Here is a 27,664-nt window from a genome sequence, read left to right as displayed (position 1 = left end):
CGGCGGCGGCGGGCGGCGGGGTGTCCATGTTCCGGTGGTTGGAGGTGCTGGAGAAGGAGTTCGACAAGGCCTTCGTGGACGTGGACCTGCTGTTGGGCGAGATCGACCCCGACCAGGCCGACATCACTTACGAGGGGCGGCAGAAGATGACCAGCCTCAGCTCCTGCTTCGCCCAGCTCTGCCACAAGGCGCAGACCGTGTCCCAGATCAACCACAAGCTGGAGGTGAGGGGAAAGGGCGAGGAGAGACCCCCCCCCCCCGGTGTGGTGGGGGGTTGTCTCTGGTGGTAGGCTTCTGCCACCGGGGTCCTGCCGGTGTGGGGGCCCGTCCCGCGGGGAGCTGTGGGGGCCCGTGTCCTGCCCACGGTGGCGGGGAGAGCCCCTCCTGCGCCCTGCGGCTGACCGGGCGCCTTGCTGGAAGCAGCTGGGGAGGGTTAACTTGGCCCCCCGTTTTGGGAGGCTGTGTCCAGCCCCGTGGGATTCGGGCCTGGCCGTGCCGGTCCTCTGGTTTTGGTTATTGTAGCGTGGGCATGAAGCGGTGCGTGCCAAAAAAAAAAAAAAAAAGTTTGTCTTTGATGTTGAAAGCAGCAGTCTTGAGCAACAGATGCCGCTGACTGGTCTTCTGTTTGCGTTAAGTCCCTCGTGAACTTGGGAAGCCTTTTAAAAATGGGACAAAGACATAGGGTCAAGATGCTTAAAGCTTATAGTCAGTAGTCAAAACGAGGACATTGTTCCTGCTTAGAAGTGAATGAAGCAGAAAAATGGATTGGGGATGGGCTTTGACAGGTCCTCGTGTCCCTTCATACTCTGAGGCAGCCCAGGTAGCGCTCTGCCAAACTTAGTGTCAGAAAATTAATAACAGAGATCGCACCTTCTGTGAGGAGAACAATAACTGTCCTTACTGTTGGAAAGTTTTCTTCATGCCTAATGCAGAATTTCAGTCAGGGTTGGAAGAAAGGAGCATCGGTCAGAGCCAAGCTGGCTGGTGCTGATGCTGCTCAAGAGGCAGGGCTGCAGGTCCTGTGACTTGTGCAAGAACTGGAGCGCTCTGGAAGGAGATCCTGGCAAACTTTATGGTCATTTTATAACTGTCCAACCTGAGTCATCTTTGGTTTAGTAGGTGATGTCATTTGTCTTCTCCTTAGGAGGTGGGGATGTTAACTGCCCTCTTGTCTGCCTGTTACATATTAGAAGACTGTTGGATGTGTCTTCCCTCAGTTAGATTTTCCCTGGGCTAAAACCCTCCAATTTCTTCAGTATCTCTTGCAGGCCATGCTTCTTAGTGTTGTATTGTGTGTTCCACTAACTTTTAAATATATGGGAGTGAGGGGAAAAACTTCTTCAAAACCATGAAGATATGTGTTTTGTAAGAGCTTCAGTAGACACGTAAACCACAGAATTCAGTTCTTTCAGTACTTTGTGTTATACTTGTTATAATAAAGGAATTTAAGAGTTTTCAAACAGTAACCTGCTCCTCTGGAGGTCTGCCTTGCAGCAGGAAGTGAAGTAAGTAAATTGGCTTTGGTTTTAATCAGGTTTCTTCCTGGTACGAAGATGATGTTGTGCAAAATAATCCATAGAGTTTAACAGAGGAACAGGATATTTCAGAGTAGAACAAAGACCTCATTAAACTAGGAGCTTTTTTCATTGCAGTCCTTATTTCACCAGAATACTCACTGGAGTGATGTTTATGGTATTCTTTGTGTTTATATTGCTATGCTATCATATACATTTTAGTATTGGGTATGTATCTATACTATCAACCTATGCAGTAGGGTTAATGGTATAGGCGTAGTAAAATAAGATTTATGAGTTTATAGTAGACAAATCAGTATTTACTGTGTATTACACGGGGACGGTGGGTGTTGTGTACAGACTTGTAAAACAGATGAGTTTTCAGGTTATTTTAAGAGAATGAGTTGGTGCTTGGTAAATATTTCTTTGAAAAGCTGTTTCAAGCTTAAATATTTTGAAAGGAAATGATAAAACTCGGATCCTGAAAGATATTTTGGTATCTAATTAAAATCATCAGGGGCACCTAAGTAACTGAATATCTGTGCCTCAATCTCAAATGAGTTGAAGGAGCACAGTTAGTAGTTGTAACAGTACAATTATTGTGTATGTCTAGGTGCATGAAGTAATTGTTTGATAAAAATGATACTGAGAATCTAGAGTGAGTGCTTTGGAATTGAATAAGAAGTCTTTTACTTTGTGAAATATTTTTATTACTGATACCAGTATTAGGCCTCATACCTATAAAAGAGTTTTTATCTTTCAAATAGACCTTTAGAAGGTTATAGTATTGTCTTGAAGGTTGTTAATTTTAGGACCTCATTATTATTGGAGTCATAAACTTGAAATGAAAACTGCCATTTAAAATCTCCAAAAGATGGAGCTGCTCTGTTGAGTGTCTTGTCTTTTTAAGTGCACAGATGTCTAGCCAAAAGCCTCAGGATCCAAAATGAAGGGTACAGTTACATGTTTTGAAAGAAGTTACTGAGACTAATATGGGAGTTTAGGATGTGACCAGTGGATTTACTTTTTTTTAATAATGCAGGGTACTGTATTCATATAACTTTAAAAATTGCAGTAATTTCTTAATAGCTCACAACTGTAACTTTATCATGCTTGTACTTTTTAATGCAAAGCTTTCATCACATTCATAAAAGTGTCATTACTCATAGTTTACCTAAGTACAAACACTTATTCAAGCCAATAAATTAAATCCATCTTCAGAAATATGCCTTTATTTGGATTAAAATAATACTTTGACTGAATGTGTCAGTGGCTGTTAAAAGCTAAGACTTTACTCCTGCAGCTACGTTTGCCTGCTGTTGTCTTACTGCATGAGTGATCTTATTTCCTAAAGGAAAATCAAATTGATGATAAAAATGATGAATATAATTCTGTTGTTTGTGGGTTCCATTTCCTTGGCCAGAAGTGAGGGGTCTTATTATAATATTACAGACAAGAATAAAGAAATGCAGTTCGGACTTGATATCAACTTTATCACCTTATTATGCATTCTCTGATTGATACAGTTGCTTTTAAGAGGCACAGCTTAGTTGGTTCGGTGAATGGAAGCTCCTGCTGTAGGACTTTGGTGCAAAAAATGTTTTGGCATCATTGGTGTATACCTACTGCTAGAGACATGAGTCTAGGTAAAATATTGTATGAGGGATGTTTCTGAATAGTGAAAAAAGTATTCCAGGAAGATGGTAGTTTCCAAAGAGGGAGTTAGCAATTCAGGGGTAAGTGATTTTTAGAAGGAACCTGGAGGCATGCAGAGGCACAGTGCAGATAAATTTACTTGTGCTTTAGGGTGGTGAAATGTTATAAACATGCTACTGCGCTAATAACACTTGCAATCCTAAATTAAACTAATTAAACAAAAGGGGAGGAGGATTTGTTTTTGTATTTTTCCTGCTGGTCACAGTAGGACGGAGTTGAATTAAGTAGCTTATCAAAGAGGAAAAAAACCGCTAGGTGATAGAAGCCACGGTCTTTTCTGAGATCAGCTTCACTTCAGTATGAACAAATGAAGAAGTGTATCTTGATGGAGGACAGTAAGGACCTTGGGCTGTTAGAACAAAAGGAGAGGACAGCCATTTTAAAGGAGATTTTTTGTGATGCTCTGTCCCAGAAAGCATAATAAATCAGCAGATGCAGGCTGGCAGTCAGTGTGTGAGATGTCAATAGATTTTTTTAATTGAGAGGAAGTTTGTAGGATTTGTTTTTCCTGTTTGACTATCACTAGAGGTGAAGAAATTACATGATGCTGACTGTGACATTGTCTAAATGTCCATTTTAAAAAATAAAGTTCTGTATATTGCAGTTTTGTAGGGGTAAAAGAAGTAGGTCAATGTGCCAGTGAAAACTGAGCTTGACTTTGACTCTGGCACTTTGACTGCCCGTCTGATTCTGTAGTTTTAAATGAACAAGCTAGAAAGGAATGTCTGGTAGAGCATGCTCTGTGTCTTGGCAGTTGTGTTAAGCCAATGTACATGCTAAAGTTAAGGAGATCATTTAAGTAGACGTCTCAGAAGTTAATCGCTTATGTAGTTTTACGTCCTTGATGGACTTGGAATCAGCAGGTTTAGAGGAACATGTTCCTATAAGCTGAATTCTTCTGTAAGTAACTTGTTACTGTATCAGCTAAAGCATTTGTAGTATTATGTAGGTAATCTGAAGATCCCTATTAAAAAACCAACCAAACAAACTGAAACCAAAAAACCTAAATGTAGGTGGCTTTATGTGCATGGTGACTTTTCATATAGTGTGCAAGTCCATCGTATGGAGCACGCTGCAGAACTGTAGTCCTGCTTTGTTGTTCAGCAGTACTTTTTAAACCAGGGTAGGTCCATACATCTTCTTACAAGGGTCTGTGTGGATTTTTTCCCCTCTCTCCTTTGCCTTGTAGTGAGAAATGCACCTGTTGAAGACCAAGATGTTTCTTTGCCCCATGACAGACGTGTCTATAAAACTGGGAGCATAGTTGCAATAGCTTCATAAGAAAAGCAAATTGTTTAATTTTTTCAAATGTCATAAAAATTTCCAGTATTTACTGAGATGTTATTTTATTAATTACACTTTTAACTTGGAATACCACTTCTCTTCTGGAATAGAAATCTGTTGGTACAAGATAGAATGTGTTTTTTTGGAAAATCAGTTGAATGAGATTTGATCCAGCTAATTTTATATCTTAAATTGTGAGCAGTTTTCAGATATTCGGGAAGTGGAAGTACAGGTTGGCAGAGATTTTCCAGTTGGCTTCTGTACTAAATTGTCATTAGTTTGATACATATAACTTCTCTCACAATAATTACACCCTTTTTAAAGGGGTCACCTCTACTTAATTCATATTTTCCTGTATCAGAAGCTCTGGAATTCTATATGAGTTTAACTATCTTACTTTAGTTTCAGTCAGCATGTAGTGAAATGTTTTCCTTTTCTCTGTCTCATCTGTTGGGAGTTGCCAAAGAGTAAGTGATAGGGAACCAGTACTTGAGTTTATATTTCTTATGTTGCATAGCTAGTATGACTTTCAAAATAATGGCAATAATAAAACTACCAATATGACTTCTAAAAATGGATTTGTGTCTTCTTAATAAACAACTAGAAGCATGGGCAACCTGAAAAAAAAATCTTTATGAGGCAGACAGAAATTTGACACTGGCAGCAGCGTACAAGCAGTGATTTAAAAAAAAAAATGTAGTTTGTGCTTCTGAAGTAGGTGCAAACAGAATGATACAGTCAAATACAAAGTAAAACAGTGGCAAGAAACAGTATGTAAAGCAAAGTGAAAATGATAATATGTTGCTGCAGTAACAGGTATTTTAATGATAGAGATGAAAAAGATCAGTGGCTGGCATATAAACATTGGTTGATGTATCCATTTATGTAAATGGAAACCAAACTTTTAAGATGCTTAAAATGTATTATTATTAGGTTATTTTTTAATCATTGGGAGGAAAATTGTGCAAATAATTACATATCCAGAATGGTCTTCAGCAGAGAAGATAAAGTATGTATGTTGTTTTGCATCCTTTTAATTTGCTGACCAGTCGTCTGAATGTTTTGTCAGGACTAGAATGGAATCTGAGAAATGGAGCAATTAATTTGTAGATGTCTCGTACTTTGTATTCTGTATGGGACATATTAAAGCTGGACTAAATTAATTTATGATTAATTTGTGTGTTCAGTTTCATATGCTGCATTTTTACTAAGTCTACTTATATAGCTACACTACTGTAGTGTTTACTTAGGGAGTCAGTAGTCATAAATTTTGCCGTTCATGTTATTAGCCACATGATAAAGATCATTTTGTGAAATTTAAAGTTTTAACTAAAAGCTTAAGTCACATATGTCAGTTTTGAGGTCACGATAATGATGAAATAAAGGCTTTTAATTTCATTTAAAAATTCGTAAGTACAATCTTTTAAAATAATTTCTTGAAACAGGCTAGTAATTTTCATCATTGGCAAGTGGTAAGCATTCTTTGGTTGTGTTGAAATCGGGGGCTTTTTTATCAACAAAAATGATGGTTCCCAAGTGCATAATTTATTCAGAAACTCACATTTTGTACAGTGCTGTCACATTGTTTAGTTTTGCAAGGAGCACAGTGAGATTAATAGGGCTCTGATCTGTTTCATGATTTCTCATTCAAACCAGTCCATTAAACTTAATAGGGTTCTGTGAGAAATTGCAGCAAATGCTGCTTAATAGGCAGGAAGAATCAAATAGTGAAGACTGAGGAAGGATAGAGTGTTCTTGTCTTTTGGAGAGCCGTAGTCAAAGTGGTGAAGTGACACTGGTGAGATAACAGAGACAATCCTTTCTTCCAGCAATTAGAGAAACAGAATACTTAAGAGTTTCAGATACTTCACATCTAGGGGCTGATGACAAAGTTAGGGGTCCCCGTGAAAACTTACTAGTGTGTGGGCTGCGTGGTTCATAACTGTGCACGACAGGCTTTTTTGTTGTTGAACCAACACCACTTGTGTATCTGGTGTCTGTGAGTATGTTTCGGCCTCAGGCTGTAGGAGCTAACAGCTGTCATGTCCTGAAAAATTGTTTTCTATCTTGCAGTTGTGTAATGTTATGGGAACACTTAGCAATAATGAGTTCATTGTTTGTAAGGCATAATTGGGGGGGGGGGGTTAACCTACTTTTGCCTTTAAGCAACATTTCTGTCTTTAAAAAAATGCCCCCAAAATATAAAGTTAAGCAAATAAGCTAGTGTTGTATCTTGATATTTACATTGCGCTTTTGTCTATATACTGGGGCAGAAGCCACAGGGTAATTGCAGCATTGTAGCCTGCTCTGTTGTGTGATCTTAGATCCTTCAGCCTTTACATCAGAAGGTTAATAGTCCCAGTCAGGAGTGAATGTTTAAATACATAAGCACATGTTGGTAAACTTTCTGGAGTCTAGCATAAATTACGTGAGGACACACTGCTGAAGTAGTCAAAACATGTCATATACTTTATTTGGCTATGAATTTTGGTTTGATCCCATGGCAAGATTCATAGGGACCTCTCTTGTAGAATTAGCTATTAAAAAGATATATACCGGAGGTGTTTTATTGGAAACAGAATCAATGGACCTTGGAAATCTCACTTCCTACTGATTTGTGGGGAATGATTTGTCCTAATGCAAATGTCGAGCACTTTCTCGAGTCGCTAAGACCTTCTGATTCAGGCACCCCCAGTTCTCTCCCATGATCTGTTGGGTTTCCACACCACAGCATCCTTTGCTTTGTCATCTACCTACGGTTTTGGTTAGTGGGCTGGACAAGGGGCAGCAGCACAGTCACTAGCTCAGAACTGGGTGCCTAGCCATCGCGCCGTTTGCTCTTGTCTCTGGGTGGATTAAACAAACTAGCTAAGGTCTGACTCTCCCCACGTTTCCCTCCGTGAGGGCACTAATCCATCACTCTTTCCTACTGAGCAGCTGTTTTGCGCAAAACTTGTCTGTTGTAGGAACTTTAATCATACACACCTTTACCCCTCTAATGGATTTGTTTGAATCTTGAAAATGGATTAAGTTCAAATCAGCAGGGAGGGAAGGTGAAATAGGGACAAATAACACATCCTGATAAAAATGATGGTACTAGACTGCCTTGTTTAGGAAACTAAGATAGAAATGATGAAATGTTACCAGGTTTTGTGATGGGTTTTTTTTGTTTGGGGTTTTTCTTGTTTTGTTTTGTTTTTTTAATTGGTAGTCTGCTTGTGTTTGATGTTTCTTGAAGTCCTAGCTGCTGGCATCTAGAGATGATATGGTGGAAAAAAATCATCTTTCATTTAAAAAAGACAGTTTTCAGACCTTTATGAGTTTAGAAGTCTTGGTATGCAAGTGAATTAGATGTACCCTAAAGGCCTGAAATGAAAGGAAAATGAAAAAAAATCTTTAAAGAATATTTGCTATTTTAAAGGCATTTGATGAGTGCTTGGCTTATGACTTTTAGTCACTGGAGGCTGGTAATACAATGGATATTTTTCTATGTATCTAGCTTTCCTTTGCTGAAAAGTCTGTGTGTTTTCTAATATGTCCATTATGCTTAGTCTTCTTCTGAGCTAGGAATTGATATACCGGAAAGTGCATCATTACAACCCTCAAAAAGCATTCATTACACTTTGATGTTGAGGGAATTCAGGTCTTCCTCTCATTTTTATTTGGTGTGGTGAATAATGCCACTGCCTTGTCCTAGGATTATTCAGACCTATGACCTAGCTTTCCAATTCAGTTCGGCTCTATTTTGAGTCCTCATGTTTGGGCAATGGGTAAGTCTTAGGTATTTTTTCCATATCTATTGGCTCAAATAAAACTCTTGTCCGTACTGCAGAAATTATTGGACTGATAGCTCAGAAAACAAAAAAGCTTTTCCCAAAGCTGAAAACATTGTCATTATTTTATCTGATGATGCCATCTCTGTTTGCCCCCCACCCCGCCGCAGCTGTTTTCCCTTTCAGTAGTGAGAAGTAGATTGCTTCCTGTCAACATTGTACGTTAGTCACCGTCATCCCACTTTTGCAAGTTTTCTCAGTCTCTGTGTCCTCCCTTTGATGCTTTAGATCTCAGAGGTCACAATATTGCCATCTTCTAATGCCTCATTCAAACAGTGATGGTTATGAGAAGTGGTAACTTGTGGTTTTAGCATGCCATCTGTCTGCTTCCTGTTGTGCAGTTCTATACACAAATACCTCTGTGTTTGTACTTCTCTTTCATGGTACATTTATTCATCATTTCATTTGTGTATTTACATTGCAAGTTGTTCAGGGCAAGGTCCACAATTTTAGTCTTTACTATGTGCAATTTGGCATAGGATCTTTGAGTATGGCTCTGAGATCTTATAGAAATAAATGATTTTTGGTTAGTTATTCTAATGCTCACTTCTCTATGAAAAATGTACAGGTGGATGAATGAATATTTTTTTCTGAGAGTTCAGACCATCATATGAAAAAAATTACATGATATGATATAAAATAATTGGAAGAGACCTCAATGATACTATTTTGTTCTAAGGCTCCTGATGAAAAACACTAGTTAAGACTTTAAGAACTCCATGATTGTAAATGCAGTCAATCTCAGCATTTAAGCTGACGGTTTATTATATTGCCAGCTTAAAATACATATTTAGCATAAGATCTTTTATAACAAACACAACTTTCTGATAACTCATAACTTCTTGAACAGGAAATAAGAACTGTTGATTAAAAATAGAAGGACATTATATCTGGACTGTTTTCCCTAGGGACTTATTTTTATTTTTGCCATAATATTTTTGAATGCTCTGTGGGATAAGTATTTGTCTGTTGCTTAATGCCATGATTTATTTTCCTTTATCTCCTATTGAAAAAAAACCAGTAATTTATAAATTCTTGAGTTATTTCAGTTGAAACTTGGTTTTAATTTTGATAGTTGTAAGATCTCTGTGAAATACAAAGTACCTGGTAAATGGCAAAATATGCCCCAAAATTGAATAAATACTCAGCCTTTCAAAACTTCTTCTGGTATCATCACTGTGTTGGATTATTTGGAAGATAAATACTGAGTTTTACTATTTGATTAATTTGACAAAGATCTGCAGTTTACTCAAATTGTAGACTTTTATTTAGAGTTTATAAGTAGCTTGATTATAGACCAATGTGGTGATAATCTGAAGCAGTAGATCTTTGTGAAATAGCATGCGTTTACTGGTACTTTGTGGAAGAAGAGAAGAAACAGACTTCTGGAATTACCTTTTCTCCCCCCACCCCAGACAGATCAGGTCGGTCTTCAGGTTGGTTTGGTTTTTTATTCAGAACAGCAAGGAGGAAAAAAAAGTAAGAAACCAAGAAGTATGTCTTGTATAATTGACAGTGTATGGATTGTAATTGGGACAGTAAACACAAAGAAATTAACAGTGATGTGTCTGATAATTACTGATAAATTGGAGAACAAGCTTGAATGAGGTACTTTAGAAAAAGAAGTGATTCTGTCAGTAATGCTGGTTGGTTTTTTTTTTTTGGAGTCTTTTCCATGCTGACTCGCGTAACTTCTCAGAGCTCTCAGCAGCCAGTGTTGAACTGAGGCATTTCTCAGAACACTTCAGGAAAAGTTAGTGATCGTTGCCCATGACAAGAGAGGTGGGAAAAGTGAAGCATTGAAACAAGAGGCCTGACTTTCTTTAATAAAGAAAAAATTTGGTTATTTTCTGGTTGATTTCAGTAAGTTTTGGCTTCCATTGTAAGGCCCAGACCAGGCACTTCCCATTGCCATTGGCACTGAATTCCAGTTATGGATCTTGGTCTGAGAAAAGTGTCCGAGACTTCAGTAAGTCAGAGACAAATGAACATATCTCAAAAAGGCACTGACCCTGCCAACATGTGTCAGAATAAAAGGCAAAAAGAGCTGTGCAAATTCTGTCTCTCTGGTGTCCTATCTGCTTGATTAATCTAGGGCTAGATGTAAGTTTTCATGATTCAATTATACTTCCATGAGCCACAGTCCAGTCCTGCTACTAACTGTGTGTTGCCTGGGGCATAGACTCACAAATGAGTTAGCAGGGAGAAACTAAGGTGTTACTTTGCAGTGTGATACTTGCTAATGCGCGATAATTGCTAATCTGCACAGTTGTATGCTGTCCTAAATACAGAAGAGTTCCTCTTTTGGCTGAATCAGCAAGTGACTGAATCACCAAGTTACTGTTAAAGGAGGTTAAAAGTAAACATACTACCTTCTCTTCAACCTCTGCCCCTTATTGCTCCCCAGTGAAGTTTCTGTTCTCTATTTGTTGTTGTTGGCTCTTCCTAATCTCTCCTAACCCTGAAGCTCAATGGTCTCCTGTGAGTGGGTGTTTGTTAATTCTGCCCCAACTGGCTTCGCCACAAATTCTATAGCAATTGCAGGTGATCTTCAAAATACTTGACAACTCTCCTTCAACAGTCTTGTTGAAGAGTACATCCAAAAAGCTGCCGATTAAAGGATTGGTACAGTTGCTTGTGCAACATTAATTTATCCTCATTGTGCTTATGCAAATCGAAGCATTATATCATCTGGCACTGTCTTTTTTTGTAGAACCCCTGCCTCATGCAGTGAATGGTGCTCTCGGAAGGAATGGCCGTACCGATAGGTCTTGTTTGTGCTCGTCATTTCCTCTGCTGTCTCTGCCCCCTCTCTGGTTTTTACTGAGTACCTTCCAATACTGAATGTAGAACTGTTGAACTTCCAGTAGTCTTTCCATATGATTCCTTTGTAACAAAGTGAGGGAATGTGGATAAAAAATAGTGCTAGTAAGAGTACTATAAAGGAGGATTAAGTGAGCTGGCCAAGCTGAGAAAGGCAGAACTTCTGTGAAAGACTGTAAAGATTTGTCAGCCTTCACAGAAGTAGATCACAAGATTTGAAACCAGCTTACTGTGTGTGCTTTTTGGTTTGACTCTTGTATCTGCATCTGTTCCTGGGGATAGATTTATGACTTTTCATAATGTGTAAACAGATTACTTCCATGATGTGCACTCATACCATTTCTTATTTTGCTCTCTTTATTAATACAGCAGGATATGAATTTAAATCCTAGGTCATATGCAGAGTACTTTTGTTTGTTTATTTTTGTTATTAATTGAGTTTGACAGTCTGTTTGTGATCCCTTTGGAGCATCATTCATGTTGCAAAACTGGTAGCCATCATTCTCACTGCTTTGTAATTTGCACAGTGAAATAACTTTTTTTTTTTGCCAGAACTCTGTTCTGTTCCTTATATGTCATTCTTTACTAGGTGAGGCTGGATAGTATTAAACTGGTGTAGTTTATCTGTTCTGCCACTTTCTGCTTCTCCAGGCATTTTGAATTAGAATGTTGAGGTTTTGTGTGTGTGTATGTATATAAAAGAGCAATAAAAGTCAGTATGTTAGCTGTTATTACCTGTTTGAAAGGAGGAAGACATTAGTGGTCTTTTTTTAAAGTAAAAGTAATATCATTATACATTTTATTATAATAATAATAATAACAAATAATAATAAAGTAGAAGTAATACTGTTGTAAATTATGTGAAACTGTGACTGGGTCAAACTGTGCCTTCATTATTAAGGTCTTAGTTATCTGCTCTGTACCATACCATCACCTCTTACGCTGGTGGTATTTTCTTTTGCTACTTTAGTTGAGGTGGGTCTGCTTTTGTTTGAGGGTGGATAATCCATAGCAGAGAGAATTTAGCAGTGGCTAGTCACTGGGGAGAACAATGCGGTTTTGTAAGTAACCCATTTCTCTAAAATTGTATGGCTTTATAGTATTTTAAGTATCATCTTACTGTAGAAGGCAATTTCTGCTTTAGAGTTCTGTGAGGGTTTACAGTTATTGAAGTTTTTTGTCATTCTGGCAGTTGGAAGGTGGAAGTGCATGCAGCCCCATTCTTCAACAAAAAGTAAATGCTAACCTGATCCGTTGAGGCTCCATCTAAGCGGACAGGGAGAGGTGGTTCTGCTCTCTTCTGGGGAGTCCAGTCTGAAATCAGCAGAGCTCGTGGGCAGGGCATCTCCCACCCTCCAGTCCCGGAGATGTGGGGCCAGGGGGCATAGCCAAGGGGCAGGAAGGGAGATCATTCTTCTTGGCAGCACCAAGCTGGAGATTGGCTTGACCCATCTCATCAAATGGCGGTCTAATTTAGGTGCTCTGAATCACCTCTGGAAGAGCCTACTTATGTCTGAATTATGTTGGAAGCTTAAGGAGACTGTCCATCTAAATTATGTACCTAAAGTTAGACCTAGTAAGTACTCCCCACTGATAGCCAAATCCTTCCTGCCTTCTTTTTTTTTTAAAAAAAAAAACTGATACAGACATTTTAAAGCAGTGATTTATGTAGTTGAATGGGGTGAGCACTGGCTTGCAACTTGATATTCACTGTGAATTTGGACGTTAGTATAATGTTGTTAAAATATCTAAAATACCCTGCTTTAATATAAGAGGATTTTTTAAAAAAATTAGTGGCTTTTCCATTTTGCTCTTTATTTCCAAATTTTTGGAAGCAAAAATATACTCCGGGAATTTACCTAAAAATCCCCAGAGATCATAATCTTTGGGCAAATACTAGCTTTAAAGCTTATATAAATGTAGCTTTTCTTATAAAATGCTACTTGAACTTAAGGATAACAAGTAACTTGGTAAACATGTTAGAACTTGTTCTTTTATTCCAGATATAAACACTACATGTAAACTGTATTTTAAATGTTTCAAAACAACTTTTTTAAGAGTTAATAACTATTCGTGGGTTTCTACAAAGGCATTTTAGGGGCATGTTAATTTATGGCTTCTGCTTTGCCCACCTCGTTTACTATTTCAGTTAAGCTGTTGATAACAGACCAAGTGTAAATTGGGTTATTTGATTTCAGCGTTCCATTAATAATTCTCATTTTACTTTGATCAATTTTTTTTAATAAGATTTAGTAATCTTAAAGTTTTAAATTTTATTTCCATTGCTATGGTTGTAAATCCTACATAGGTTTAATGCCATTGTCCTGTTTTGGAGTGGACATCAGCATCACATGCCATTGTCTGCATGAAGAAAAACTCAGCTATTGTTACTTTCAGCAGTATGGTTGTTTGATGCTGGGTCTGTGGATGAAGGAATTTTGTAGCAGTTGGGGAGAAAAGCCTGCAAATGATCCTGTGCTTAAGTTGGGCTATGGAGGAACTTGTGACAGCCTGTACTCTTACCTGTATTACAATGTGTATGGCATATATGTACCAGAAAGTGATGTATATATGTATCACAGTTCTGATGACCCCATTTAATCGTTGCTCTAATTACTATGATGGATTATATCTTCACAGGCACAGTTAGTTGATCTGAAGTCTGAACTGACAGAAACACAGGCAGAGAAAGCAGTATTGGAAAAGGAAGTGCATGATCAGCTTTTGCAACTTCATGCTGTTCAACTTCAGCTACATGCCAAAACCGGTCAGAGTGTTGATTCTGGGGCTATTAAGGCAAAACTGGTGAGTATGGTGGCTTGAATGGAGAATTATATTATACTTTTCCCTCTCCTGGCAGAAGTTCTTCCTTGGAAGGTGCGAATAAGCTGGTTACAAATTTTCACATAAAAAAATGTTAGAGTTAACTTTTTCTTTTTTAAATAACATCTACAGTTGGTTGTTAGCAACCATTAAAAATAACATAAATAACATCAGAATAATGAATTTGAATTTAAGAAGTTCTTTTTACATAAACGATTTTTTAGTGGTTTCTTGAAGTAAAATAAGAAAATATTTTGGTGGTTCATAAAGCTTTTCTGAAGACAGAAGTTGCAAAAGATAATAGCTTCCAATATACAAATACAATCAAATCTTCACAGAATAGGATTGGTTTGCCATACAGAGAGAGGGTAGCTGGCATCACAGTCCTCTCTCTGTTGTCATTCTTTCTCTTTAATAATGCTGCAGATGCATCTACAGTGCCCTCCATTGCTACATGCAGCAGACTGTTGTAATAGAACTCAATAAACCACTGTTAATTTTGTATGATATGGTTTTTTTAGAAACTTAGAGCTTTACAAAGCCCACCAAAAGTTAACAATAATTAATCTGTGCAATTAGTTGGCATTGACTGATAACCAGAGTGTAGGGTGCCTTGTTACTAGCCACAGCACAGATTCAGGCTCTAATACTAAGACTTTGTAAATTAGAAAAGTAAAGTAATGTTGTATAGATTGTGGTTTCTAACTGTTGGCATAAATCAAAGTCTAGCTCTCTGGCTGTTTTTAAAATTGCTTTGTGGGTTGGTTGCAAATACCTAGTCCCAACATAGATGGAACATTAGATTAGTCTCCTCTGCTATTTTGTCCTGTTAATTAACGTATAATAAAACACAGTAATAGGCTTAAAGGCTATCTAATCTAGGCTAATCACTGAATAACAGGAGTAACCCAAATTCTTCCTGTTTCAGATCCAAAAGCTGTAATTGAATTAGAGCTATGTTCCTAGGTCCTCGTAGTTGCATATTCAGCATAAGAGTAACATTTTCTGGATTGTCGGCACATAATTTATTTTGTATTGAATTATAGCTTAAGCAGGTTGAAGTTTCTTTAGAGCCGTTAATGATTTTTATGGCTCTGTAAATAAGCATTAGTTAAGTATCAGCAGCATTTTGTAAGTGTTAGGCTGCAGGTTTACATGTAGCAAAGTTTTAAAGCCAACACACCACTGTGAGTGATTTCGGTCTCTAAATTTCATTAGTGAGGCTTAACTTCTGAGTGGCATAGAGAGTAATACTTTTAACCTTTTTGTTTCTCCTTTACCTTGTTATAAACATTTTCTAAAGCTATTTTAAATCTCCATGCTAGTGACAGCAGTCTTTCTCCCACAAGTGACAGTAAATACATTTTACTTGCATTGTTTCAGATGTTATCTGTGTTGAATCAGCCTAGACTGATATTGTCCCCTTAATTCCATTTAGTTCCTCCTTTTTTTATAAACATCAGGGCTAATCTTCTGAGTTTGCTTTACTTTGCCTATAGGGATTTCATAGTTTTAATGGAGAGAAGCTCAGCTTTAAACTGTTCTAGGTAAAGAAAGCTATCAAGGTCTGGGAAGCTTGAACAAGGAAAACTGAGGCTGCTTAAATGACAATAAAATGGGAAGTCTGAGTTTTAGGTAAATAAAAATTGTCGTGTTGACATGGCAGTCAGAAAGCCTCTGGGGGCAAAGGACTGTGTCAACAGAATATGTGATGGGGAAATAAAGTTCTCTACTAGTTAGCTTCCTGCTTTCTTTGTTAACAACAACCACTCTTCTTTTCTATGTAGAGTGTTAGCATAAATGTATACTCTGCAAACTCTGAAGTTGTATATAGTGGTGAACTAAGACATTTTTAAATGTTTCAGATTGCTAAGCAATTGATAACATCACATAGTTCAGGCCTAATCCCTTTTTAGGAGTGGTGTATCTGCTTAGTCCACGCACAATAACTCTTTCTCTGTAAGAGTATGAAGTTGCCTAGTTGAATTTTTTTTCTTGAGTTTTGCAGTTCGCATATCCTTTTTGCTACTTCTCCCTGCCTTTTATGTCCCTCTTGTAATATGTATTTTGTTATTCTTTCCGAAAGGAAAAAAATCTATTATCTGTATAACAGATGTTAGATTACAGAATGTATTTTCTATGATAGCTTCAAAACTGCTTTCATGCATTTTGCATTATCTTGCTATTCTTTATGAAGATTCTTGGTATTTTAGGAGGAAGTGTTGTTTTCAATACTACAATAAGGTTAAAATTTTTAATAAGAGTTTTAATAACGTTCACTGCAACATACCAAAATTGCTGCTAAGTACAATTATAGCAATGTGCTTGTTCTTTATGCCTTCTAATAAAATAAAAAACCTGCTGGTAAATTTCTTTTGGAGTAAGTAATTTATGTTGTTGCATTTTCTTGAAGTTCCTATTGCCTGTTTCTCTAATTATGGAAATCTCTTCTTCTGTCTTAAGTCTGTCCTTTCTGTGGATGAAATGGTAAGTATGCTGACTGCCTTTTTTTTTTTTATGTTTACAGTGCTTTTGTTTTGTGCAACAACTTATATATATGTTGGCCTCAGAAACTGGCAAAACAGATCTGTCTTGTTCCTTTTTCCTGTCATTTGGCAAGATGCTGTGGAAAGAATTTTCTTTGCATTTTAGTTTTTCTTTTCTACTTTTGGTGCCCTCTTTCCTAAGTCTGTATTTGTTTTATTTATTATTGTTACAGCTAATTTTGGGGTGATATGTGGCAACTTGGCATTCTGAAAGATTGTTCTGGTAGTAGCTCAAAAAATGTTAAGGTGTTATACAATTTCTAAAGCATAAACACTGTACACATCTATCAATGTAATATGAAGTATTCTTTGTGTTGTATTTAAAAAAAAAAATCCTGTAAACTTCTCCTTGTTTTCCTTTTTCTCAATTCTTTTTGTGGGCATGATTTAGTATGATTTACTGGCTTGGGAAGCAGCCCCAAACATATAAACACAATAATACATATATAAGAAGAAAAGGTGAAGCAAAGCTAACTTATCTTTCAGTCTTTCACGGTGATAGACTTGGAAGGTTTTTAAACAGCTTTTCCACTTTTATTATGCTATGTACCTCATTATCGTTACTCAGTATTTGCTTTTTGAAAAGCCATGGGATAGCTGGTAACTGCAAGCTTTGATCTTCAACAGTGCAGTTGCATTTTTGGTTTAGTGGTTTTTGTTTTGGTTTTTTTTTTATACTACTAACAGAAGATACACTTTTTTCTATTTTGCAGAACCTAAGCAATACTATGAACACTAGAAGGCATGAAACTATTCTGTAACTTCCTCAACTTTTTAATCATTTTTGAGACTTGTCACATCTCTTGGCAGTCGTTCAAAACATGACATGTTCTTTCAGTACATCTTCAGAGATTCTGTATTGCAAACATTTTAATTTTTTTAATTCATGTGGTGATCTATTGGAGACAGTCCAGAGAAGAATAGCTTCTGGGTGTAATTTTCCACCTCAGTCACAGAACAATGGTCATAGTAATGGAGAAAATAGGAAGAAAACAATTCTATGGGATTACATTGTTCCTCCTATTTTAGATATAACATTTAAAATGCATGACTAAAAGTGATTCCACTTAGAAATGTAACATTTGACTTTCTGTTTAAATTTAATTTAAATGACAAACGAAATTCAGAGAAACTTGATGGAAAATTTTATTCTTGATGAGAGTTTTTAAGCTGGCTACTTCTTATAAATACACTGAAGTGTGCTATATGACATTTGCTAGTGTAATCAAATATCTTGGATCACTTCAGCAATCCACTTTTCTGGGGGAAGTTGGAATTCTTTTCCCAACTTGTATTTCAGATACATCAAGGAACTCATGCATCTCTAAAGCTTTTTTCTGAGCAGAAAACATTCTGAATGGTACATTCTAACAAATTATTGGCAAAGATGATATGAGTTTTTAGTTTATGACTTTTTATTCAGTAAATAAAGCATAAAAATACCCAGTGAGGAAGAAAATGGAGGTTTGGGTGTGAATAATATATCTTCATACGTCTGTCTTAAATGCTAGTCTTTGTCTTTTTATATTTGCCAAATAAAAGACATTCTAAAAGTGAGTACGTACACAAACAAGGGGCCTATACTATTCAGAGCACCTTGATGCAATATTAGCAATATGTGCATAGCTAACATAAGCGTTAGAGGAACACTGTATCTGTATACGGACTCTGCTGCTACTGTAAAACGAGTGTTAGTCTGAACCGTGACCCTTCGTACAGCTAAAGTGTGTGGCAGTGGCAATGCCGCGCATTGGCACGCTTGAATTCTTGTAATTGCCCTTTGGCTGCTGGCAGCAGGTGTGAATTAAGATAGCTCTAGACCATCATAATAATAGAGAAAATTGGTATAATTTTAGAAACTCCTATTCTTGAAATGTAGATTAGTCAAAATTCTTGGCTTAGGAGTGATCCTGCAGTTCAGAAGGGGATTTGTTGAAGTCATCTCACAAGACAACCCCCAACCCAAAGGCAGAGACCAGAAGTGGCTTTGTGTGACCTGTTTTCTAACATGTGTATGGAGTCAAACCTGATCTGAAACTGGGTCAATATGGGAATTACAGGAAGTGAAATGCCAGCAATTTCAAGCAATCTTTGTGCCGCTCCTCCTGAGCAGTATGCTAGGCAATTCTTGGCCAACGTGTACGTATGTGTAAAGTACTCTATTCATCTAACCTGATACAAGTATTTAACAGATGAAGGAGACAGTAGAGTCCATCAAGTTCAGAGTTGACTTTCTGGCAAATAGCTATAAATGCTTACATATTCCTATTGTGAAAATGTCTCTCTTTGGAAGGACCAACCTTCCTTAATTTCTCAAATGTGGTAATATTGACCATATCCATGGATTTATATCCAGACTTGGAATAGTGAATAAGCACACTCACAATTTGAGAACAGATTTGTCTTGCCAGTTCTGTAAAATTTTGTTTCTGTCCTATCGCTTCTTTAGTAGCACTTCCTGGTTTTATTCGTTTAACAATGTAGTTGGTACAAGTACAAAGAACATTTTTTTTTAGGTACTCTTAAGTGTCTTCAAAAATGCATTATGGTCAACTTAGTTTTTATTGATACTTCAGTTGACAGCCATTTTTAAAAGGAAATGGTAATAGATCCTGTGTCTCCACTGTTCTCCTGGTTTGCGGTGGGGTTTTTCCCCCACTTTGTAAAGGGGATATAAAGCAAGATATGAAACATACAAGTCATCAAACATGCTCTTCTTAAAGTAGATTTTGTAGAATAGCGATCTGAGCATACTAATTCCTTTCACTCCAGTGCTCTGGGTGTTAGAAAAGGTAATGACTATGCGTTTTCTCTACATTTGGGATGGAGCACTGTGGGAGTAATTTATATTTCCATAATTCTTTTTTCATGTGGCGGGGTGAGTGGGAAAGAGGGAAGGAAGATAGCTTGCTAAAAGTGTGGTTTTAGTTTGGAGGTTTAGGGGTTTTTTGTTGTTTTTTGTTTGGTTGGTTTTTTTAACAAAGCTATTTTGCACTAATTTCTCTTAAATTTGTCAGGGAGGGCATCTTCATGTGTAGAATCTCTGGCTTTATTTTTTGTGGTCTTCAGACTCTAATTTGGAAATGTCCCTGGGTGGACATTTCTTGGTTGTTTGCATGAAAATACTTGTCACTTTCAGGACATACGGACTTACAGAACATTTCCTTGACATCATATTAAAAATGAGATTAAAATAGTTAAAGAATATTAAATTGAAATATTTCGTGGTTTTGTAGTTACTTCTTTATTTTAAAAATAGTCTTCTCTCTCTTTGTATGAATCTCCTGTTTGAACACAGGAAAAAGTAAGGATGATATTCAGGCTACTTAAATTTTGCCACCTTTTTGTGATAGGGAGAAGCACTCTTACTAATTTTCATCCATGCAGTTTGAACCAGTATATGAATTTCGTGCTAAGGAGTTGTAAGCTGGATAAAAATCATGTCAGGAGCACAAAGTTGAATACAAGGCCTCCTCTCCCCAGAGGAGAGAATGCAATGCAAACTACTTTCTGCAGTGCCAGAGTCCTTGCTTTCATTTTTTTTCCTGCATGCATGTCTTGTACGCAGGAGAGTAATTTCAGATTGTGTGTGCAGAAACAGTAAGTGCTCTTTCATTACTAACTTTGATAAAAGCTTTTCAACAATTTTTTTCTTTTTTTTTTTTTTTGTAAAGGAGAGAGAACTTGAAGCTAACAAGAAAGAAAAAGTGAAAGAAGCTCAGCTGGAAGCAGAGGTGAAGTTGCTGAGGAAGGAAAATGAAGCACTTCGTAGACACATAGCTGTGCTTCAGGCTGAGGTTTATGGAGCAAGATTGGCAGCCAAGTATTTAGATAAGGAACTAGCTGGAAGGTATGTGAAGTCAATCCATGTCCCTTAGCATGAGATGTTTTTTGTTATTATTTTCTTCTTTTGCGTCCCCTGAGGCAGGTCCAAAGTTAGGACTAAGTAGGAAAAGTCTCACATTTGCAGTTAATTGAACAAAAGGAAGAAATAAAAATCTCCACAGTTCTTGCACTTGCTCTAGTTGCTGCATGACTGTGTGCTGTAGCCAGATGAAGTGTATGAGTTGTACAATGCATTGATTTTTCAGTTGTGATATAGCATGTTATTTTACTCTCTTCGTCATTACATAGGGTCCAGCAGATTCAGTTACTGGGACGAGATATGAAAGGACCGGCTCATGACAAGCTTTGGAATCAGCTTGAAGCAGAAATACACCTTCACCGTCACAAAACTGTTATTAGAGCTTGTCGAGGTCGGAATGATCTAAAACGACCAATGCAAGCACCACCAGGACATGTAAGTTGAAAAGATGAGCCATTTCTCCATAATTTCCAGTATTTGTTGAAAATAGATATGAGTTATTTCTTCATTTTTGTGATTGTTCTCACTTCAATATTGTGTTCTTTCAAATGTGACTTCTGAATACATAATTCTTTTGTATGCTGAAGGACAGTTCCGTGATGGATAGCATGTCCCCATAAATGACCGTGACAGATGATACAATTCCGTTGACTTACCTAGGAACACTCAGTCCTTTTGAAAACTGAGCCTCTGCTATGTGTGTGTATAAATACGAATTTAATAGCATAATTTTGTTACCTGGGTTTCAAAATGTGGAGCTAACTTGTTTAGAAAAAACAAGAATAACATTTTTAGGTTTAGTTTGAAGTGAAATTAATTTTTTAAATTTTTTTTTAAAGGCCAGATAAATTGACACTGTAAAATAATTGATTCCATCCCCCCCCCCCCCCGCCCCCCCCCCCCCCCCCCCAAGGTACTTTTAAAAATAAAACTTTTAAAAGGCATTTCACTGTGAGTAGCCTTGGTAGAACTTGCCCAACTTGGCACCTGACCTGTTAATCACCCCAGTGTTCAGTGCATAAAACCAAGCATTTTCAGGAAAGTGCTTTGCTTTGATCTGTTCTAAATACCTTAGTTTGTCAGATGGGTCTTACTGCTTATGTTGCTGATAGCATATAAAATATTGGTGGACAAATATGTGTATGTGTGATTTTAAGGGTATGCATAATGGCAACAGCAGCTTAACAAAAGCAAAATAAATACCTTGATTTATTTAGTCTCTCTTTTAGTTTTGACTTGAATGGCTTTTGGTATGGTTTGTTTTTATTATAATAAAATATAATAAAATACCCTTCCTTGGGACTGTGTTACATCTTCTATCATTTCTTAGTTTTAAATTGCAGTTTATGGCATAGAACTTTTCAGCAGTGATCAGCATTCCTTCATGTAGTCCCTTTATATTTTTAATATCTTTCTTTTGAACTTAACTTCTGTGTTGTGGATCACTCAGCACTGAAATAATAGAAATAATTATTCTCATCAAGAGTGCATAGTGAGGAGTGTTTTCTGATTTTGTACCCTGACTGTAAAGGGGCACTGTAAGTTTGTCCTGCCTGGAGCTAGTCTAAAACTGTGTTACTGATATACTGCCTGTATATAATTTAAAAAACTGCAATGCAGAAATGCATCACTTTTTGGTTCACACATTTATATTTATGCTATGTTTGTTTTTTATCAAACTAGGATCCTGATGCCTTAAAGAAGAGTCAAGGTGTTGGTCCAATCAGAAAAGTTTTGCTAGTTAAAGAGGACCATGAAGGACTAGGAATTTCAATCACAGTAAATACTTGCATTTATTTTCTATGACACAGATGAAGAAATTTAAATTTGTATTTGTACTTTTCTAAAATATGTGGATCAGTGAATGTATTGTTAGAACACATGAAAAAAACTATACGCAAATCCATAGCTGTGGTCATAGAACTTGAAAACTCATTTTGGTAGATTAGGAAGTAGATAACTGCTACTTTATGTAAAATTTATGATTTCAACTTATGTTTAGGGTATAGACACTTTAGCAGATTACCTAGTGGTGAATTTCAGGTGTGGTAAGTCTGCAGAAGAGCGGAAACAATCTGAGAACTAATTTCCAAAGCTTAGCTGTTGTGATTGTAACTTTTAAAGTATCAGTACTGGCATCTTACACCTAACAAAAGCTGTATTAACTTTTTACAATGAATTTTGAAAATTCTGACTATTATACTTTTATTCCAAATATGAATACTGTTTCTTGCACATCAATATGGTGCCTGATATGCTTTTTTAATGAGGTTTTGATGTTGTCTCATCAGCTTGTGTATGATTTTATACTTCTATTATTATTCAGAATTGTCTCCTTTGTCAGTTTGAGTATATATTTGAAATTTATCCATTCTTTTGTGGGGAGAAGAACTAAGGCAAGAATCTCATGCATTCTTCTTAAGCATTCTTTTTGTCTGAAGCATGCTTTCTAATTTTCTGTAATAACAGTTGAAATAAGTGCTTCAAGAGCAACTACCAGAATGTGAATTTTATGCTAATGGACATCTCAGTTAATTTGAAATCTACTTTGTTTGTTTGTTTGTTTGTTTTTAATAGGGTGGGAAGGAGCATGGTGTACCAATATTGATCTCTGAAATCCATCCTGGACAACCTGCTGATCGATGTGGAGGACTGCATGTTGGTGATGCTATTCTGGCAGTAAATGGAGTTAATCTAAGAGATGCCAAACATAAAGAAGCTGTAACTATTCTTTCCCAACAGGTCAGTTGCAACCTGTTATCCATAGGCACATTTAGGTGCTTCCTGTGTTCTGTCTGTTGAATGACCTTGAATTTTAATGTTTTCTGTTAAGTACGGTGTTATGCTAAGATACAGTGATTCCTGAAGCTGTATCACCTTACACTTAATCCTCTTACGTCTTGCAATTTAAGGAGAAAATTGCCGGGTCAGTACTGGTTCAGTTAAACCCATGTATTGGCTAATGATTCTTCAGTAAGGCTGATGGAAATCAGCTTGTTACGTTGCCCCCCAGAAATAATTACTTATTGACCTACATTTTATTATTTTACGGCTGGACAGCTCCAGTCAAATAATGTTTCTCATATGCTTTGTGGTCTATACTCTTCTTCCTGCCTTGCTTCCTGTTTTCAGACAGTTAACAGGTGCACTTAATTTATCAAAAAACTTACTCATTAGAAGTCACTGTTTGAAATGTATTGGCATATAACTAAGAAATTCAGGTAACTTTGGTAAATCCTAGCTATGGAGCTGTACTTCTTTAGTCAGTAAAAACTTAATTCAAATGCATATCCAAAATATTCAACACAACTGTAAATGTGTTTACAACAGTAAAATGTATTTGTTTTAGTAACCTAGCCCATCTTGGTAATCCTGTTACGTAGCTGTGCAGTAGTAAGTAAATTTATAATTTTCGTTGCATTTTAGAGAGGCGAGATTGAATTTGAAGTAGTGTACGTTGCTCCGGAAGTTGATTCGGATGATGAAAATGTAGAATATGAGGATGAGAGTGGACACCGTTATCGTTTATATCTTGACGAATTGGAAGAAGGTGCAAACTCAAGTTCTAATAGGAAAGATGCAAATGTGGATGTCAAACCCTCACAAGGTAAACCTAAAATATGTTATATGCAGTTTAATTCTGAAGTCTCAATATGCAAACCAATTTCTGGAAAACACTGGCTTTATATTCATTGTAAAATTAATCTACTGTTAATTCAATTAACCTACTAGTAAGCTGTCAGCTCTTTTGGTTGGTCCCTCACTTACTGGCCTGGTTTACTTAGATACTACTGAATTCACTGAATTAATTTGTGGGATTTTTTTTGTGATCGCCTTTTCCCAAAGGTTGAAATTCAAATTTATTCTTACCTTTTCCTGACTCTGGTCTAAGAGTAATTAATTCCCCTTAACACTTTCTGTTGTTGGCTTCTTCAAATAAATTTTTTAGGTCAGAGAGGTATAGAAACAGTATGACAGGAAAACAGGAACTATGTTCTGCTAAAAACCTATTAGCTCTTATTTTAGTAGTCATTCAGCACACTTCCCAGTTTCTGAAATAAGGCTCACTGATCTGTCCTTCCCAAGATTACTTCTCTTCCTTAAATAAACTTTCTTTTTAACTTGCAGTGTTTGATAAGAAGCCAAGTATTGATGGACATGAAAATGGAGACCTGGGGAATTCAGTTGAAGCTCCATTAGAAGACACTGCACCCAAATTAGCCCGTTCTGCTGAGTCTTTATCGTAAAAACAAACAAACAAACAATTCAAGTGGACAGATCCCATCTTTGGGAACAATTGATAATCAATATTGACTGCTCCAAGTTGCATATACTAGTGTAGGTTGTAAAAGGATGATTAAATGTCAAAGGGAACTGTATTACTGTTGCCTGGAAAAAAGGCGGTTACCTCAGGGCTTCATTGTGAGCAATTCTAAATGTGGAAAACTGTCTTTTGCGTGACACACAGTAGTTATCTAACACATGGCATGTGAAATGAATTTTCTTTTTAATAATAAGCACCAAAGCATGGGATTTCTAAAAAGGATAACCTCAATACATTCAACTTTTAATCTCATTGATGTCCCCATGGAAGTAGAATAAGATGTGGCCAACTTCATTTTGACCCTTTGATGTTTGAAAGGGACGACTGATGTTCAGTTTGGTGTGAAACAAGCTTTAACTCTACAAGGATGAGGGGGGGAATTGTGCCATTGCATCCATGAGTTTTGTATTTAGGATTTTTGAACTGTAACTTCTAAACGAAAGCTTTTTTTTTTCTCAGAATAGTAAAAACCAGAGCTTTTATTTGAGCAAAGACCATCAAAACCCAAATGGGACAGTGGAGTACTTGCTAATCGTGATCCTTCAGCCCATGGTCATTTTATGAGTGAGATTTTTGGCATTGTTTTAATGAATTCACTGCCAATTGTTCCATTTGAAACTTGCTCCAAAGGTATTTAAACAGTATTATGGGGTTTTAAAAGCAAAATTAGTTTAAAAAACACTCACAATTATGTGGACCCTTTGGTATTTTTTTTCTGAGCATCATCAATTTAGTGTTCATTCTTGAATGGATGCGGTTACTGCTAATGTGGAGTGATTTGAGTTGGTCATCATTAGCTTGACCTTATGAAATGCTGAGTGCTTTTGATGAGTACTGAACATACCCATTTCACATTAAAATAATCGTTAAAGAAGTGAAAGTTGAGTGCACAGTACTTTACAGGGGGTGCTCAGAATCATACGGTGTCTGGCCCTATCTGTGTTATGTTATGGCAGTCGTATTAACCTATAATTGTCTTAATGTTGAAACAAAATGTTACTCCTTTTTTAAGAGCAGTGTATCTTAAAATAGCTTTTGATTGGTGTACATCTAAAGGCCCACAGCATGGCTGCAAATGGGAACGTTGAGGATGGTTTCTTGGCCAGTTTCTCATATTCCATTTGTAGATCTTTTGGTGAAGTGCAGCCCTCTCCACATGCAAGCTCTACATTGTAATTGCATTTATTATTTCAGCATGCAGTGCCAGCTTTCCTGTTCAGTGCTCTGCAGGCTGGTGAACTGTAATGTGAAAAGATAAGATTTTGTACATCGAGAGAGGAACTAATGTGAAAAGACATCTTTGCAAGTGTTACTGTGTAGGATGTACATACATAAGAAAAAACTGCAAAGGCCTTTAGAGAACATACTCTTATGTTCTAAATTGTGATGTAGAACACAGTTACTTGTCTCTCCTAGGAGCACTATATATATATATGTTTATAGAGAAAGCCTAAAAATGTATATACTTTATTCAAAGATTTTGCTATTTATAAATCCCTTAACTTCGCTATTTACACAATCGTTTTGTGTGTGTGTGCGTGTGGGCGTGAGTTCCACTTACTCAGTGGAATAACATTATTTGGTTCATTTTTTATAATAGTCTTTGTCATACAGCATACTGTAGAAGGTTTTTAAAATAGTCAAAGCTGTACAGTTTTCACCAAACAGAAACTAGTATTTAAAAATAAAGCTGTGTGAAGAAGAAACAGGTCCCCAGGCATGTTTCTTTTTCTGAAGCTTCAGAAACTTGAGGGCACATGGGCTGCATGTTAGCAGATGAATCCACTGCCGTAACTTTGCATCCCGATGTGTGTTTTTCCCACAGTTACTCAAGCAGAGTGCACTCTGAAACTGTCTGTGGCCTGGAACACTCAATGTCCTCTCTGTCAGAAAGGATAGTTCAAAGTAATCAGCTTGTCTTTGAAAATCACTGCTATACGAAATCTTGCTGCAGTTGTAAGAAATGAGACTTGTCCAACTAGTCTAGTAACTTTTAAAAAAGGCATTAAATTTGCCTATGGTTTCCCTTTATTTGAGGGAAAGGTAACATTTTTAATCTATTTGTTCTTCCTTACTTCTTGGCACACCTTATTTTCCACTTAATGCTTTTGATCAGTTTTAGCCTGAAGTGGGAGAATGTTTTCCTAACGTTCCTTGTCCACCAGTTTCTCATGATGCTGTGCTCCTTTCTTCATCTTCTGGAAGTTGCTGGACCGTTTCTCTTCTCTTACCTTGTCTATTTTTAATCTGTATATGAGATCAACAGAAGGAACAATTGCTGAGGAAAATGACTAGGCGTAGACAAATCAGGTAGCAGTAAATTATCACCAGATTTCCTTCCCTGCAGTTTTTATAATCTTTGTTTAGAAAGCCCTGAATGGGAGGATTTTGCTCAGACACTACAGTCTGTCTCCATGTACTCCATACTTCCTACCAGCTGATTTAACGTACTGGTTTATTGTAGTCATACTGAGATGCTTAGAGATTAATATTTAAACTGAGAAAAGTTTTGCAAGTTGACATTTCCAGATTCAGTAGACAAATCTGTATTCTCCCCTTTGTCAGTAACTGGAAGACTCAGTCCTGCTGATCCCAGAGGCTGAATGAATTAGACTTAGAAGAATTTCCAAGGAAAGTCAGTATTCCGACTTCATTTTTATTTTTTAAAGTGTAAAATGGTTTACTTGTGTGTGTATATATATTTTTACTTAAAAAAAATAAAATAATATTCTAAAGAGAATTTTGCGATTTTTTTGGAGTAGATAATTCCTTGCCTATTAAAAAAAGATCTTCAGTGAGACAATTGTATTTTAAGCTAAAGGTGGACAGTGTTTGTTGGTGTCTGGGACCAATGTTAATTAAAAGCATGTAAGTTAAGGAAAGCGCTTTATGGCAATAAATTTAACTCTGATCAAAGGCTGTATGTAGTATTTCCT

At 36.8% G+C, this 27,664-nt stretch overlaps 1 protein-coding gene across 2 annotated transcripts; it reads left to right on the top strand.

Moving 5' to 3' along the window:
• The first annotated feature begins 6 nt into the window (after nt 1–6).
• GOPC (golgi-associated PDZ and coiled-coil motif containing) lies at nt 7–27,644 on the top strand. Of its 2 annotated transcripts, XM_010568774.1 has the most exons (9): nt 7–224; nt 13,811–13,975; nt 16,457–16,480; nt 20,214–20,389; nt 20,674–20,839; nt 22,088–22,183; nt 22,982–23,146; nt 23,831–24,011; nt 24,533–27,644. In XM_010568774.1, exons 1-9 carry the CDS (start codon nt 27–29, stop codon nt 24,649–24,651), a joined length of 1,290 nt encoding a protein of 429 aa, XP_010567076.1. In that variant the 5' UTR covers nt 7–26; the 3' UTR covers nt 24,652–27,644. The 2 variants fall into 2 exon arrangements, with proteins under 2 accessions (XP_010567076.1, XP_010567077.1); XM_010568775.1 differs by lacking the exon at nt 16,457–16,480.
• The last annotated feature ends 20 nt before the right edge of the window (nt 27,645–27,664 follow it).

Source organism: Haliaeetus leucocephalus, unplaced genomic scaffold (genome assembly GCF_000737465.1).
Source record: "Haliaeetus leucocephalus isolate CR32 unplaced genomic scaffold, Haliaeetus_leucocephalus-4.0 Scaffold256, whole genome shotgun sequence".
Lineage (NCBI taxonomy): Eukaryota > Metazoa > Chordata > Aves > Accipitriformes > Accipitridae > Haliaeetus > Haliaeetus leucocephalus.
The sequence above is the reverse complement of the archived record's forward strand: the minus strand, read 5'-3'. Positions and strand labels throughout refer to the sequence as shown.

Bases quoted from the DNA above. Each gene is read 5' to 3' on its own strand.
- GOPC (XM_010568774.1), top strand. From the start codon at position 27: ATGTTCCGGTGGTTGGAGGTGCTGGAGAAGGAGTTCGACAAGGCCTTC. The intron at 13,976-16,456 runs GTGAGTATGGTG...TTCTGTCTTAAG, and splicing joins GGGCTATTAAGGCAAAACTG to TCTGTCCTTTCTGTGGATGA. The intron at 16,481-20,213 runs GTAAGTATGCTG...TTTTTTGTAAAG, and splicing joins TCCTTTCTGTGGATGAAATG to GAGAGAGAACTTGAAGCTAA.